Genomic DNA, 11,514 nt, shown 5'->3' on the forward strand with positions numbered 1-11,514 from the left:
TGTGTACTAATGTGAAGGCCTGTGTACTAATGTGAAGACCTGTGTCTTGTTCCAGGCAGGCCTGATCCGGACTGATAACGGGGAGTTTTTCATCGAGCCCTTAGAGAAGGGCCAGCAGGATGTGGAGGTGAAAGGTCGTGTCCATGTGGTCTACAGGAGATCTGCCATAAAAAGGGAACCAGTACAAAGAAGGAAGGACCTCCACAATGAAGGTAAGGGAAGGGAACATCACCACTGTAGTGGGAAGAGGAGAGGTGAGCGTACACAAGCACGCACACACTCACTCACACACACTCACTCACACACACACACACACACACACACACACAGAGCAGCCAGACAGTTCACTGCACCAGCTGGTAAGGTGAGGAATGCTGGTCCTATGAAGGCACTGGGGGAAAGTCTGTCTCTCTGCAGGTCAAATGGACCTGACTGGTCCTAGGAAGGCACTGGGGGAAAGTATGTCTCTCTGCAGGTCAAATGGACCTGACTGGTCCTAGGAAGGCACTGGGGGAAAGTCTGTCTCTCTGCAGGTCAAATGGACCTGACTGGTCCTAGGAAGGCACTGGGGGAAAGTATGTCTCTGTGCAGGTCAAATGGACCTGACTGGTCCTATGAAGGCACTGGGGGAAAGTCTGTCTCTCTGCAGGTCAAATGGACCTGACTGGTCCTAGGAAGGCACTGGGGGAAAGTCTGTCTCTCTGCAGGTCAAATGGACCTGACTGGTCCTATGAAGGCACTGGGGGAAAGTCTGTCTCTCTGCAGGTCAAATGGACCTGACTGCTCCCTGAAGGTCCTCTGTAGCCAGCTGGTAGAGCACGGCGCGGGGGTATGAGACGAAGTGTTTAAAGCACATTCTATTTCCTCCCTCCTGTTCGTCAACAACAGCTTGAGCATCTGGCGGGAGACTGTGGTACTGTTATAGGTACCATAGATTCTCTCTCCAGTGTCTGTGACTGTAAAGCTGATAAGTACAGTCATACACTCTATAAAAGTAGGGTTCTTTGGGCAGAGTGATGGTTCTACGTGGAACCATAATGTCTCAAATAACTCTTTGAGCTCTTCAATGGTTCGTTGCAGTTCATAAAATGGTTCTTTCCTCTTTTAGTGATAATTAAAATGTAGGGGAGGCGGCTCATTAGAATTTTTTGGGCCGTGGTTTGCGCACAGCTCTTTTTGTGCAACCGTGAGTGAGAGTTTCATGTCAGGATATCTAATCTGTTGTGTTATGCCATTATATATTATACACTGCTCAAAAAAATAAAGGAAACACTTAAACAACACAATGTAACTCCAAGTCAATCACACTTCTGTGAAATCAAACTGTCCACTTAGGATGCAACACTGATTGACAATACATTTCACATGCTGTTGTGCAAATGGAATAGACAACAGGTGGAAATTATAGGCAATTAGCAAGACACCCCCAATAAAGGACTGGTTTTGCAGGTGCTGACCACAGACCACTTCTCAGTTCCTATGCTTCCTGGCATAGGAACAATCCACACAAGTGGCTCAGGTAGTGCAGCTCATCTAGGATGGCACATCAATGCGAGCTGTGGCAAGAAGGGTTTTTTATTCTGATCAGCCATATTGTTAAAACTCCATAGGTGTTATTATTGTGTTCATTGACATGTTGAATCAAGTGAGCTACCTCTGGAACAGCTGGGGGTCCCTGAGGAGAGAAGTGAGACCCAATGACTGATTTAGTCATCTATTCTCAATTGACACAAGGCCATACATGACTCTTTCACAAGACACCATCACTGGCCATTGTCATATACACTGCTCAAAAAAATAAAGGGAACACTAAAATAACAAATCCTAGATCTGAATGAATGAAATAATCTTATTAAATACTTTTTTCTTTACATAGTTGAATGTGCTGACAACAAAATCACACAAAAATTATCAATGGAAATCAAATTTATCAACCCATGGAGGTCTGGATTTGGAGTCACCCTCAAAATTAAAGTGGAAAACCACACTACAGGCTGATCCAACTTTGATGTAATGTCCTTAAAACAAGTCAAAATGAGGCTCAGTAGTGTGTGTGGCCTCCACGTGCCTGTATGACCTCCCTACAATGCCTGGACATGCTCCTGATGAGGTGGCGGATGGTCTCCTGAGGGATCTCCTCCCAGACCTGGACTAAAGCATCCGCCAACTCCTGGACAGTCTGTGGTGCAACGTGGCGTTGGTGGATGGAGCGAGACATGATGTCCCAGATGTGCTCAATTGGATTCAGGTCTGGGGAACGGGCGGGCCAGCCCATAGCATCAATGCCTTCCTCTTGCAGGAACTGCTGACACACTCCAGCCACATGAGGTCTAGCATTGTCTTGCATTAGGAGGAACCCAGGGCCAACCGCACCAGCATATGGTCTCACAAGGGGTCTGAGGATCTCATCTCGGTACCTAATGGCAGTCAGGCTACCTCTGGCGAGCACATGGATGGCTGTGCGGCCCCCCAAAGAAATGCCACCCCACACCATGACTGACCCACCGCCAAACCGGTCATGCTGGTCATTCCCTCCCCTACCCTGGACGACGCTGGGCCAATTGTGCGCCGTCACATGGGTCTCCCGGTCGCGGCCGGCTACGACAGAGCCTGGATTCGAACCAGGATCTCTAGTGGCACAGCTAGCACACGTTTCACTGATAAATTAGCTAAGAGAAAGAGGTTTTCACAGAGAACCATTTTACGTCCGGCTCCTCCGTATACTTGAAGGGAGGTTTCATCAAAGCCTCCAATACTAGTGGCAGATCCCCTGGGGGGGATGCAGCCGGCGTACACCTTGTAAGAATTGGCAGATGAAGTAGTGGTCCCCTTTCGATTTTCCATCGATGCGTAAATGGTTAGATGATATGGCTGAGGCATACACCTTCAAGGTAGAGGCAGAGCGACCTGAGTCCAATAGTTTCTGAAGGAAGCTCAGTATAACAGGTACAGGACACCGGTTCCTCCACCCTGGTAGAGCGCCATTCGGTAAACAGCTTCCAGCGACCAGCATACATGATCCTGGTCGATGGGGCTCTGGCGTTCTGTAACGTCTGCGATAATAGCAGGATCGCAGCCAATCAGTAAAGGGTTGGACTCTTCAGAAGCCATAGCTGTAGTTGGTCTGGGCTGGGATGCCATGTCCTGCCATCCAACTGTGAGAGCAGGCCCTTTCTGTGAGGGAACTGCCATGGCTCTCCCTCCAGAAAACTGAGGAGGGTTGGAAACCAGGGTCTCGCTGGCCATCTGGGGGCTACAAGCAGCAGCCTGTGCTGAGCCTGAGAGACCCTGTGCAGCGTTGCTAAGATCAGGGGTGTCGGAGGGAACGCATACAGTAGTCGCGGTTATCTCCTGTAGCTCAGTTGGTAGAGCATGGCGCTTGCAACGCAAGGGTTGTGGGTTAGTTTCCCACGGGGGGCCAGTATGAAAAATGTATGCGTTCACTAATTGTAAGTCGCTCTGGATAAGAGCGTCTGCTAAATGACTAAAATGTCCAAATCTAGGGAAGTGACCCGTTCGAGTTTTAAATAGTTGAAGGACAACTAGTGCCCGGTGGGCTCATAACGAGCACAGCAGTGGAGGATATCTTGACAAAGTTAGCACCGGAGTACGGTGGCCAACACACACACTAGCTGGTGGGCTAAGTCGGCACAAGACAAGGAAGCCCGATATCCTCCACTGCCGTTTTAAGATAGAAGGGATAGGTATGGGGAGAGCTGTCACACAGCCTTGGAAGGAGAATTACACACTCTGACCCACACAGGTCACAGGCTTTTCGGTGACAGACTGACAGTACACACAACTCACACAGAGTTTAGCTTTCCCTCCCCGGGGACCTGGGAAGATGCAATCTGAGAAACAGGAGCAGCGGAGCGGTCAACTTGCGCGATACGGCTAAGCTAACTTTGGCAGAGGAAATAAGAGACGTACGGTTTTATATGAACGTCCTCCCAAGCTGTCACGGCACCAGCGTGACTTTCTTGTTGTTATTATTATTACTCGACCTGTACGCGAGGGATGTAATCCATACTTACTAATTATCTTTTAGTTTACTGGATGCTGGCTGTACTTGTGTCAAATATACAAATAAGCAGTGGAGGTCTACAGTAGACTAGACCACCCAAACGAGAGGAGACCTAGTGTTGTGCCAATGAGTGTGTTGGAGCGGTAAGCCTGATGAGGCCGACTGTGCTCGAACGTCGACGGGTGACGTCGAGGGAGGTGCATCTGCGACAACCAAAAGTCAGACACTGTAGGGGTTTTCCTATCAGCAAGGCTCAGATCAACAGGGTAGTGTCAACATAGCTGCTATTGTTTTATAAACGTTTTTTTCTGTATAAATGTCTAAATAAACTTTTCTATGCCCCCATATCACAAAATGAAAAAAATAATTGTTTAGAGAGAGGTCTCAAATATGACTTTCATTTGTAGGCCTCTATCCCCTTTAGCTTTGTAGGCCTCTATCCCCTTTAGCTCTGTAGGCCTCTATCCCCTTTAGCTCTGTAGGCCTCTATCCCCTTTAGCTCTGTAGGCCTATCCCCTTTAGCTTTGTAGGCCTCTATCCCCTTTAGCTCTGTAGGCCTCTATCCCCTTTAGCTTTGTAGGCCTCTATCCCCTTTAGCTCTGTAGGCCTCTATCCCCTTTAGCTCTGTAGGCCTATCCCCTTTAGCTTTGTAGGCCTATCCCCTTTAGCTCTGTAGGCCTCTATCCCCTTTAGCTCTGTAGGCCTCTATCCCCTTTAGCTCTGTAGGCCTCTATCCCCTTTAGCTTTGTAGGCCTCTATCCCCTTTAGCTTTGTAGGCCTCTATCCCCTTTAGCTTTGTAGGCCTCTATCCCCTTTAGCTTTGTAGGCCTCTATCCCCTTTAGCTCTGTAGGCCTCTATCCCCTTTAGCTCTGTGCTGCGTTCGTCAGTAAGAGGGATGTGGGAATTGACATGTTGTGAAGTTGTATATACCAGTTGGATGCATTCACGTGCTTTGAACTCGTTGAGAAACGCCGACTGGCTAATTGGCCAACAAGCTGCGTAAACCATAAACTAAAAGTACAGCTATCATGCCTGTAAACAAATTACAGTGTTCAAAAACCATATTAATAGATTGCTTTTTATAAATAATGTTTTGTTGTTGCTTTTAACTGCGGAAAATGCTATTTCCTTAGCAGGTGACGTCAGAGGTCACCATATGAAGGTGAGGTCAGTACAGGTGCATCAAAGCTGGGACCGAGAGACTGAAAAACAGCTTCTATCTCAAGGCCATCAGGCTGTTGAACAGCCATCACTAGCACATTAGAGGCTGCTGCCTATAGACATAGACTAGAAATCACTGGCCACTTTAAGAAATGGAACACTAGCCACTTTAATAATGTTTACGTATCTTGCATTACTCATCTCATGTGTATATACTGTATTCTATACTATTCTACTGTATCTTAGTCCATGCCGCTCTGACATCGCTCGTCCATATATGTATATATTCTTAATTAATTCCTTACTTAGATTTGTGTGTATTGGGTATATATGTTGTGAAATTGTTAGATATTACTTGTTAGATATTACTGCACTGTCGGAGCTAGAATCACAAGCATTTGGCTACACCCGCAGTAACATCTGCTAAACACGTGTATGTGACCAATAACATTAGATTAGATTTGTGGGAGAAGTGGGAGTTCAGGATGAGAGTTTCCCACTAGTAATTACCAGTTGCAGGGCCGTTCAAGTGGATTTTTCCCAGCCCTATGTGGTAAATGCCCACTTCCTACTTGGTTACAAACGTAGCATTAGAAAAATCTGTCGATGTGCCCTTGAGCAAGGCACTTAACCCTAATTGCTCCTGTAAGTCGCTCTGGATAAGAGCATCTGCTAAATGACTAAAAATGTAAACTGTAAAATGTAATCGCAGCAAAGTTGGTTCCTGTTTCAGTCACTTCTTTGGCCACGTTTGCGTGGGTCAATCAAAAACACGCAAATGACTGGCTGACAAATAGTGCCCCCTAATAATGCAGGTAGTGGCTGCATGGTGCAGTTGGTGAGAAGCAACTGCAGCGACTTGAAGGCGACTTCATCAAAAACTGCATGACCTTTGATCACATGATCTTTGCAAAGTTCTTTCAGTCGAAATGTAGTCGCAAGCCGGACAATTTTTATAACCGTAATGGAACACCCTTTGAAAGGCGGTGACCGTCACTGTGACAGTCACTGCCTTTCAAAGGGTGTTCCATTATGGTTATAAAAATCAGCTCGAACGCGCCCAATGTCTTGCAGTATGGCTGTGTTCTGTGACATCATTAACTGGCGTCTGGTTCTGTGTCATTATCTGGGTTCTGTGTCATCATTATCTGGGTTCTATGTCATCATTATCTGAGTTCTATGTCATCATTGTCTGGATTCTGTGTCATCATTATCTGGGTTCTATGTCATCATTATCTGGGTTCTATGTCATCATTATCTGGGTTCTGTGTCATCATTATCTCAATCAATCAAATTGTATTTATAAAGCCCTTTTACATCAGCAGATGTCACAAAGTGCTATACAGAAACCCAGCCTAAAACCCCAAACAGGAAGCAATGCAGATGTATTATCTGGGTTCTATGTCATCATTATCTGGGTTCTATGGCATCATTATCTGGGTTCTATGTCATCATTATCTGGGTTCTGTGATTCAGTTTTTTTATGACATATTGAGGGCCTTCAGAATCTGAGTCCTGATGTTAGTTATTCCAGATGTGGTTCTGTAAGTATTGGAATGCTGGCAGCTCGCCAGGTGATTTACATTCACACATCCTATTTGTCAAGTTTTGCCACTTCCACGTTTGTCACATTGTCACTGACAGCATGCAAAATGTGGGCTACTTACCTTCTCTCAATTTGCCCTAATATTATCTCAATCATTTCAAATGGACACCTCCCATCTCCAACCTCACATGTGGATGATTGTACCTTGGACACATAGAGAGCCTTTATATTTCTATAGAGTAGAGTAGTGGATGATTGTACCTTGGACACATAGAGAGCCTTTATATTTCTATAGAGTAGAGTAGTGGATGATTGTACCTTGGACACATAGAGAGCCTTTATATTTCTATAGAGTAGAGTAGTGGATGATTGTACCTTGGACACATAGAGAGCCTTTATATTTCTAGCCACTGAGACGAACCTTCCTTCTGTGGCAGCTTATTATTTGCCTGACAGATTCCAAGAATCCATTCTTAACGACACAGTAGTATTTTCTCTTCTCTATGCTGTGCTGTTTCTCACCTAAGTACATTTACATGATTCACCTTCATCACCTTCCCGGAACTGTCTGCGTAAGGAAGCAGGCTAGAGCAAGTGCTCGAAGTCGTTGATTTGGAATGGTATTGAACCCATGTCTGGGGGCTTGATGCCCATCTGGTCCTAGTGTATGGGTCTCTGACAGCATAGTGAGGTGGCAGAGATTCCTTGCAATCATTGTGGAATGGGATCATTCCCAGCTGCCCATAGCCAAATTCCATGTTTTATAACACCAGGCTGTCTTTACATGGTCATTTATTTAGTATCCAGACACATTCCTGTTGCTGTCGACAACAACAACAATGTTCAACGAGGAAATTAAAAACATTGTTACATTTGCTATTGCACTTAACTGTTATTTTCGGATGGTTTCCATTCCTTAAATTGTTGACTCACAAGTAACTGTTGCATTTAGCTTAGTCATTTTCCAGGGACACATAAAGCTTTAAAAAATAAAATAGCTAAAAATGCTAGGCCAAATCGTACCCTACTGTCACGGACGTTGAAGGACGGGTCAGACCAAGGCGCAGCGTGAAAAGCATACATGTTTATTACAACAATAAACACATGAACCAAAACAACGTAACGTGAAGTCCTCAGGCTAAACACAATACAAGCCTCTACACGGAACAAGATCCCACAACTAATGATACCAAACAGGCTGCCTGAAGTATGATCCCCAATCAGAGACAACGAGCGACAGCTGCCTCTGATTGGGAATCACACCCGGCCAAACATAGAAATACAACACCCAGACTGAGAACATAGAAAATACAACATAGAACTCCACACCCTGACTCAACATACTAGAGTCCCATTCGTCAGGGTGTGACACCTACTGAGAATGCACGTACACCTGTTTCTTTAGGTTGTATAATACAGACGACGATCCCTCTGACGTACAGGACATACACTATCTCACAAAAGTGAGTACACCCCTCACATTTTTGTAAATATTTTTGAGTATATATCTTTTCATGTGACAACACTGAAGAAATGACACTTTGCTACAATGTAAAGTTGTGAGTGTACAGCTTGTATAACAGTGTAAATTTGCTGTCCACCTCAAAATAACACAACACACAGCCATTAATGTCTAAACCGCTGGCAACAAAAGTGAGTACACCCCTAAGTGAAAATGTCCAAATTGGGCCCAATTAGCCATTTTCCCTCCCCGGTGTTATACAAGCTGTACACTCACTGCTTTACATTGTAGCAAAGTGTCATTTCTTCAGTGTTGTCACATGAAAAGATATCACAGATCATAGGGACTTACAGGAGGTATACAGTGGGGAAAAAAGTATTTAGTCAGCCACCAATTGTGCAAGTTCTCCCACATAAAAAGATGAGAGAGGCCTGTAATTTTCATCATAGGTACACGTCAACTATGACAGACAAATTGAGAAAAAAAATCCCGAAAATCACATTGTAGGATTTTTAATGAATTTATTTGCAATTTATGGTGGAAAATAAGTATTTGGTCACCTACAAACAAGCAAGATTTCTGGCTCTCACAGACCTGTAACTTCTTCTTTAAGAGGCTCCTCTGTCCTCCACTCGTTACCTGTATTAATGGCACCTGTTTGAACTTGTTATCAGTATAAAAGACACCTGTCCACAACCTCAAACAGTCACACTCCAAACTCCACTATGGCCAAGACCAAAGAGCTGTCAAAGGACACCAGAAACAAAATTGTAGACCTGCACCAGGCTGGGAAGACTGAATCTGCAATAGGTAAGCAGCTTGGTTTGAAGAAATCAAGTGTGGGAGCAATTATTAGGAAATGGAAGACATACAAGACCACTGATAATCTCCCTCGATCTGGGGCTCCACGCAAGATCTCACCCCATGGGGTCAAAATGATCACAAGAACGGTGAGCAAAAATCCCAGAACCACACGGGGGGACCTAGTGAATGACCTGCAGAGAGCTGGGACCAAAGTAACAAAGCCTACCATCAGTAACACACTCCTGTTCATGTCTGGACTGGCTGCATCATTGAGACTACACGAGTCTATTCCAAAGCTTAGTTGCGTCCCAAATTTCTCCCCATTTCCTATTTAGTGCACTACTATCGACCAACGCTTGTGCAGCAAACACGTAGGCTATATCCCAAATGGCACCCTTTTCCCTTTTTAATGTTATTAAGCCCCTACAAGGAGTGCACTAAACAGGGAATTGGGCTGATGCCATCAGAGGAAGACATACTACCTCCTCATGTCACGGATTCAGCCGAGGCTGCCCCTCCTCCTCGCTCGGGCAGGCTTCGGCGTTCGTCGTCTCCGGAGTACTAGCTGCTACCGATCTATGTTTCTGTGTTCTACTTGTTTTGTCTTTATTGTTCACACCTGGTTCCCATGATGTATTGATGCCTTCCCTATTTAACCCTCTGGCTCCCACTGTGTGTTGTGCGTGTTTGTCCGGGTTTTGGTTGTCGTCTGGTGAGCGGGTGTGTTCCCTCCCTGCGTGGAGGGTGTGTTATTTACGTTACCTTCGAGTAAAGTACGCCTTCTGATTAGCTCTGTGTCCTACGCCTGACTTCGCCTACCGCATTACACTGACGCCTTGACACCTCATCCGCATGGAAACATGCTGCTGTATGCTAGCTAATTGTTGGTATGTAACTCGTTGCAATTCCTCATGTCTCTTCTCTTCCACACAGTGGCAGACTTTGGGATTGCGAACCTCCCCAGAGCTCTGGACCTCTTGGAGCACAAGCTGACAGAGTCGGAGCGCAAACGGCGGCACGCCAAGAAGGACGACTACAACATCGAGGTGCTGCTGGCCGTGGACGACTCTGTGGTGCGCTTCCATGGCAAGGAGCACGTGCAGAACTATGTCCTCACACTCATCAACATAGTAAGTCCATTATGACTCATGTCACGCATGTGAATACTTTATGAATGATATGGGCGATTCCACGCCGGCGTAGGCCGAAAAATGTTTTTTGGTATGTCAGATTGTTCTGGCAATGCTCACAATAGTAACTGCATTGGGAGGAAGGAGGTTTGAGCGCTTTTTCATTTGTATCACCAACCATTTGTTAGAGAATCATGATGAAAGTGGACATTTTAGGCCCTTTTTAGACCCCATGGCTGCGTTTACACAGGCAGCCCAATTCTGATATCTTCTCTTTTTTAGAGCCAATTCTGATATCAGATCTTTTTTAGAGCTAATCTGATTGGACAAAATACCAAATAGTGAAGAAAAGATCAGAATTGGGCTGTCTGTGTAAACGCAGCCTTAGGTCTGCGAATCGTACATGATACAGACAACGTCTTAGTGTCGTTATACTCCTTACAGGGTTCTCTCAAGTATGAGTATGTCTAGATTCTGAAATAATACAAAAATTCACATTAATTTATTCAACATTAAAAATATTTATATTAATATCTCAAAAGTACCCTTTTTGATTTTGCTTATGTTGTTTGTAACAGTATACTCTTCAAACCCATCACATTTCCAGAGTGGGCTCTCTGCTACTTTTAATCACCCATTTTATACATAGAAATTGACATTATAGGTCATTAACCAATCACAGCCCTCCTTTACGATTGCGCATTCATCAAATCACCAGCAGAGGGAGTTCCCTTTGAATCCATTTTCCCATTCACTGTGTTGGGTGGTGCCCATACAGTGTATCCTATGTTCAGAGTCAGCAGAGAGCCCGCTCTGGACATGGGATGTTCTTGTAGAGTATATTGTTCCAAACAATACTTTTGAGATATTAATATTTCTAATGTTGCATAAATGAATGTGAAAATAGTATTTCGGAATCAAGACATACTCCATATTTTAGAGCACACTATAAAGATGTTGTCTGTGTCAAGTACAGTTCACAGATCATAGGGACTTACAGGAGGTATACAGTGGGGAAAAAAGTATTTAGTCAGCCACCAATTGTGCAAGTTCTCCCACATAAAAAGATGAGAGAGGCCTGTAATTTTCATCATAGGTACACGTCAACTATGACAGACAAATTGAGAAAAAAAATCCCGAAAATCACATTGTAGGATTTTTAATGAATTTATTTGCAATTTATGGTGGAAAATAAGTATTTGGTCACCTACAAACAAGCAAGATTTCTGGCTCTCACAGACCTGTAACTTCTTCTTTAAGAGGCTCCTCTGTCCTCCACTCGTTACCTGTATTAATGGCACCTGTTTGAACTTGTTATCAGTATAAAAGACACCTGTCCACAACCTCAAACAGTCACACTCCAAACTCCACTATGGCCAAGACCAA

The 11,514-nt window shown here is 44.7% G+C and overlaps 1 protein-coding gene across 1 annotated transcript in view; it reads left to right on the top strand.

The window, feature by feature from the left end:
• Nucleotides 1-10,599, top strand: part of LOC123482378 (A disintegrin and metalloproteinase with thrombospondin motifs 14) — a 43,651-nt gene extending 33,052 nt beyond the window's left edge. Inside the window, exons 3-5 of the mRNA XM_045209733.1 lie at nt 56-212; nt 9,932-10,128; nt 10,573-10,599. Of these exons, the coding sequence (XP_045065668.1) occupies nt 56-212; nt 9,932-10,128; nt 10,573-10,599 (381 nt within the window). The remainder of the gene's footprint in view (nt 1-55; nt 213-9,931; nt 10,129-10,572) is intronic.
• Nucleotides 10,600-11,514: the final 915 nt, after the last annotated feature.

This window comes from Coregonus clupeaformis, chromosome 31 (assembly GCF_020615455.1).
Source record: "Coregonus clupeaformis isolate EN_2021a chromosome 31, ASM2061545v1, whole genome shotgun sequence".
Taxonomy (NCBI): Eukaryota; Metazoa; Chordata; class Actinopteri; order Salmoniformes; family Salmonidae; genus Coregonus; species Coregonus clupeaformis.